Source organism: Plasmopara halstedii (genome assembly GCF_900000015.1).
Source record: "Plasmopara halstedii genome assembly, contig: Scaffold_262, whole genome shotgun sequence".
NCBI classification, from domain to species: Eukaryota; Oomycota; class Peronosporomycetes; order Peronosporales; family Peronosporaceae; genus Plasmopara; species Plasmopara halstedii.
Window position 1 is genome coordinate 359603 of NW_020187183.1, and position 5776 is coordinate 365378.

Consider the following 5776-nt stretch of genomic DNA (forward strand, 5'->3'; position numbering starts at 1 on the left):
CACCTTGACCAAGGCTAATAAATTCTTTGGTTTAAATTCAAAACTGAAAATATTCATTTAAGGAATTCATATACGCATACACACAAGAATTGACGTCGTGTGCTTCTACCAGGACTGAAGCCGAGAGCATCTGATGTGTCAAACGGCTTGTAACTCATGTGTTTAACCAGGGACCTTCTTTTCGGAGTTTCATCATTTTCGTGATTGTGAAGTTTAATTTAATTATCATAGTGTACTCAAACTATAGTTGTGTAATGTACAGTAGTGAATTTTGAATTGCAAAAATATCATCATATTAGATCGCAATAGTCCACGAATGCCTCATGTGGCTTCAGCTGATGACCATTTCGGTGGGAAAATTTTCTGCCAATGGAATCCTACTGGCGCAAGTGGACCCGAATTGCTGGTAGTTCAGGGAGATCTAACGAGCTGTAAAGCTGGCGCAATCGTAAACGCAGCTAATAGTCATTTGATGCATGGTGGGGGACTTGCTGCAGCAATTGTTCGTAAAGGAGGTATCTCGATTCAGCAAGAGAGTAGCAAAAGGGTTAAAGATCACGGAGAGCTTGATGTTGGCAAAGCTGTCACGACTGCAGCAGGCAAATTGTCATGTAATCACATTATTCATACGGTTGGCCCCGATGTGAGGGGCAGTAAATTGACACTTGAACACACAACAAAGCTCCACGAGGCTGTGTGGAGTGCGTTGATGGAAGCGCATCGGCTGAAAGTGGACTCTGTAGCACTCCCTGGAATCTCGACGGGTATTTTCGGATACCCGAGAGATTTGGGAGCTCAAGAGATTGTAAAAGAAACTGTAAGATTTTGTAAGGAGAAAGGAAAGATGACGACAGTGAAACGAATTGCATTGATGAATATTGATGAACCAACAGTAATAAGCTTTGTGAAGGCCTTACAGAAGACAAGAGAGGAGAGTGAAAAGCAGGATGTTTGCAATAAGTTGGCTCGGCTTGAGATTCACGATAAAGATAATTAGCCGATATATGGATGAACAGTGATGTCAACTATTTCTAATATACGTTTGCCACTCATATTAAATACAACCACAAGAAGCACTGCGACTTAGTAATGTCCGAGCAAATAACCAATAGTGCATCTGCGTCGATTTGTCACTTGAAAGACAAAGTTTTGGATTGTCGTGGATCTATCTCGCTTATAATTTGTGAGATCGAAAAGTAGTATCACCCATCTTAAATTTGAACTTTTTACCACGAAATTGTTCCAAAGCTGCATCAGCTGGGCTGCTAGCAGACGAAGAAAACCCTCGTTTGCGGTCCCCGTCATCGGGGACGGTTGGGCCAGTACGTCCACCATTCATCTGCATTCGATTCTTGCTATCCTCCATCATCTGTCGAAGGCTTTCGTAGCCTCCTGCCCAATTCGCTGGTTTGTCCTGAACAATGTGTGCCACTGCAATTGGGGTCGTTTCACCCCACACCTTTCGATACAAAACAATTAATGCTACTCGCAATCTCTGGTCCATCGCTGCAGTCATGTTCATCAGATTCCACAACTCTTCTGTAATTCTTTTGGCAGAGCTGCTATCATCACGAAGTTTTGACAAGTTAGGGCGATCGAATAACTCAAAAAATTTGTCCTTTTCTGGACTTTTGAGAACAAAAGATGTAGGTTCTCTCATCTCAATATAATTCATCAATCCCAGTGTGTAACTGTGATCCCATGTCGCGAGCACTTCTTTCCCCACACCTGGCGGAAACCCACGCATGCAATTAAGACATACCTGGACCGCAAACAAGCGGATTCCCGGAGATTGTTCCGCTTTAAGAAACTCACAAAGCCACAACATTGCAGCTGTGGCTCCATAACTTGTTGCAAGCAAAGAAGATGTTTTTTGTCGATTAGACTTCCTCCGTACACCTGAGTTAATCGAGTAGCCAAGTCCAGTGTTGCCTTCACCACTCGGACCGTTAGGATCCTCAGCAAAATACAGACGTAAAATACTCTCGATTGCCGCTTTACGAACAAAGTTTGAGTGCTTTGGCGACGAAAAAGAGTAAAAGTTGACGATCTTTTCCTCACAACATCCAGCCAGCACGAAGTTGCACAAAGCCTCGAGGCAGCACACTGTGATCGTCTTGTTGTAACTGGGTTGGACTTGATCATAGTGCAGGTAACGCAAGATCTCGCGTACAACCAACACATCGCCTTCTTCTGAGCGTGCAGGACGATCAAAACTCAGTACGGATAGGGAAAGGACAAGATTGCCAACATAGTAGCAGTCATCCGCTACTTGCGATTGATCGTCCATTTCCACATAATTTTTTGAATTGTCATTTTCTGTCAGCAGCTGTAATAAAAAAGTCTCAATTTCGGGTGGTGACTTGCCATTCTGAGCTCGTACCATTGCCAGTGCCTTAGGAATACTTTTTTTTATCTCGTATTCACCAGCAGCATAGTCTTGAACTTGTATCTGTTTACTTGAGACCGATGCCTGTTGGGCACCTAGCGCTTCTAAAATCACTTTACCACCCGAGGGTAAGAAGTAATTAGGCATTGGCATATCGGTTGCCCGGTCAAAGAAGTGCTCCTTAAATATACGCACCAGGTTGTGCATCGCTTTCCAAATAGGAAGCGAAGTGTTGGCATTTGTGAGAGGTGCGTGAATGGATTGCCAAATTCCAAGTGACTGAGCTGCTTCGGCACGCAGTCGTCTCGAGTGCGTTGTTAATCCACTCATACACTCAGTAAGAACTCGACAAGACATGACATTAGGCTTTTCGTGAGGTCTATGAAAAAGTGCTAAGGCACGAGCAGCATGTACACGCGATCCAACCTTTTTGTCTGACAGCAGCTGCTCCATCCAATTAAAATCTGGCTGATGCATCACGACATGCCGTAACCAAGCACATCCCGTGTCGATCTTCACCCAAAAGACTGGCGTATCATTCAAACCCATGCCTGGTCCACCAACAGATACAGAGTCATCCGGATCAGCAAGTCCCTGTCGTTTTCGTCGTTTCTTTCGAACTTTCGAGTGACATGGAAAGTCAAATTTGTGTCGTTTGTGCTCAATTCGCTTCTGGTAAGTGTACTCACTTGTGTCTTCAACTATAGTTATGGTAATTGGACCTGTATAGAGCTTTCCTCCAGGAGGAATCTCTTGTTGCATTACGACTTCTGCCTGTGTCTGCTTACGATTATACCAGTATCCGACCGTAAAAAAAGGCATTCCAGGTTCTATAATCCACGACGTAAGAAACGACTTGGTGAGGTCCTGACCAGCAGCACCCGCGATCGTCTTTACAGTTTTCAAGAACGAAAGTGTGGTCAGAGGCTCCGACGAAGTCACACCATTTCCTCCTTTTCCTGATGCACTGCCAGTCGTATTATCTCCACCAGCTTCACCCTCATCATCGGCGCTCCTTTTGTCTTCGTTTGTCTTTCCAGAACTGTCCTCTTTGTTTCCATCCCCACTCGCAGCCGCATCAGCCCCACCACTAATTGCAGAACTAGTACCAGATCCAAAACCAGACACCGCTCGTTGAATTGCAATACTTAAATGTTTAGGGCCTACGCGTTGTTCGATCATATGCAGCACAAGAGGGGCTTTTATTTCCAAAAGCGTTAGAGACAATGGGTCGTATTCTGAGTACACATCAACTTCTGAGGACAGCAACGCAGGGGAGTTTTGATCCGTAGTCAATTCCATTGTCGTCAATGCATCCATCGCTAGTTGAATACGATATCCATACTCTTCCTCACCGTATATAGAGCGAACATATGTGTTAACAAGATGTCCAACAACGCCGATAAGTACCCATGCATCCTTTGTACTCTGAATTCCAACTGCACCGCCAATCCAACTACCTACAAGTGCTTTTACTTGCGCCAAATGCGATGGCAATTCACGGTCAATAATGCGAGGGCCATGTAATAAATTCTGATCCATAATGGCACCTCCCGCAATATATTGCAATTGATCTGGGGAATCTTCGACAAACACTTGCTGATAAGTCTTAAATGGATATGGCACTCCTAACGCTCCTTCAAAGTACGTCATGGCTGACGATAACTTAGATGTACAGTGTACGAGATCTTCAAAACATTCTGGGAGTGCAAAATGGGTCATTCGGGGCATTTCAGAAGGAACATAGAGTCGGAAAGGTCCTGCCGCAAAGCCAATAGACGAGCAATTAGTCTTAGGATTAACTACATACTTGAAAGTTCTCCATTGTCCCCCATCAGCATCTGTCTCTGGATTTAAAACTTGTTGCACCATTTGTCCACTACAAACAGCTACACACCAATCGGGTACCGTAAGTTCAATCCGAAATGTACAAGCGTCTCGTAATGTATCTCGACATGGCATCCATGAGCGCGCTCCATCACAAAGACCACCAAATGGTCCACAATACGTGTACATATGAGGGCTCCTTTTAGGCTGGTACTGGTCGTCTGGTAGAACGAATCTTAGACCGCCCGTGGGCTCGGTAATGTCATATTCGACTCGTACAATTACAGGTTTATAGCCTGTAGAGCTCTTGGGATAGCGGTCAAGGTCCCATGCATCAAGTGTAACCTTCTGTTGTTTTGAAGTACCAACATCTGTCTCGTTGTCCTCATTGTCAGTCCGAGAATCACTCAAGTTGCTTGGATCCTCAGCATTCTCTTCGTCCACTTTAAACGTAATTTCCCGTGGAATCTCAATAATAAGTTCACCCTCTTTAGAAGCAACAATCGCGCCACGATAAAATAAGTCAAACGTCGCTAAATCCCGGTAGTTTTCATCAACAATCTCGCCCAAGAAATTAAGTTGCTCAAAATTCGCCTGTACGCCGTCAATGCGTACACTCTTTACCTTTAATTGTCGCGCATGCAGACGTAGTACACGCAGCTCAGCAGCTCGAGGAGCCAAAACTATCTCAGCCACACCTACCACATAGCGCTGCATGATGTCCACACGAAGCGCCACGCGTTGCTGCAAGTACTCAAAGTCGCCGATCATCTTTTGACTTTGATGAATGTGAAGACCAAATTTTTGTAAAATATATATGTGAATTTTAAACTTCCAATAATATATAGGTAGCCATTCGAAGTACTCTAGCATAAGCTTTCAAGAATTGCAGGATTCGGAATATGCTTTCAAGTGCTTAAACAGTGTGGTGTAAAATTCGGCGAAGCTCGAAGAATGATGAAATGTGAAACATATCTGTCGAACATGCAGAACTTTCACTGATTCAAATGATGGATTTTGTCGTCATTTGAAAATCTGCAGGGAAAATTGCGGACATGGTGAAGAACTACGAAACATTCCGCGCTTTTATATAAACCTATGGATGAGACATGTAAGCAAGATTACGACAGATTTATCGGGCATACGCTTGGCTGCCTTTGTGATTCAGACAGAAAAGGTGATGCCTTCGAGTAGAAAGTATATTCCAGCTCATATTTTCTTAACACTTTCTGAAGTCAGTGTGTATTTTGTTTCAGGTTGTCACAATCAGCTAGACAAAATGCTATTCTGCTTTAAATTTATAAAGAAGCAGAAAAAACATGTTAGAAGTTTGCGGCATGTGTCTAAATCAGTCTTGCATTTGCAGATAATCCTTTAGCACACCACTAGATTCACGTTCAGTTGACCTTCTGAAAGAAATTGCTCCATCATTCTTCAAAAAGAAAAAACTAACCACCTCGAATAGTTCCTACAACTAACGGATTTTTACGAATAGTGATCGGTCTTATTTATTAGTAGCCTCAAGAAATCGATCACTTTTGACAGGAGGTCTACAATTCG

At 43.5% G+C, this 5776-nt stretch overlaps 2 protein-coding genes across 2 annotated transcripts; one reads left to right on the plus strand and one right to left on the minus strand.

Annotated features, from left to right (window-relative positions):
- Positions 1 to 316: 316 nt before the first annotated feature.
- Positions 317 to 997, plus strand: PHALS_04520 (Hismacro and SEC14 domain-containing proteins; the record flags this gene model as incomplete). The annotated part of the gene is made up of 1 exon (XM_024722341.1): positions 317 to 997. One exon carries the CDS (start codon positions 317 to 319, stop codon positions 995 to 997), a length of 681 nt encoding a protein of 226 aa, XP_024573427.1.
- A 177-nt stretch (positions 998 to 1174) lies between these two features.
- Positions 1175 to 4987, minus strand: PHALS_04521 (transcription initiation factor tfiid subunit; the record flags this gene model as incomplete). Its single annotated transcript, XM_024722342.1, has 1 exon — positions 1175 to 4987. The coding sequence occupies one exon, from the start codon at positions 4985 to 4987 to the stop codon at positions 1175 to 1177; it is 3813 nt and encodes a 1270-aa protein (XP_024573428.1).
- Between the last annotated feature and the right edge of the window lie 789 nt (positions 4988 to 5776).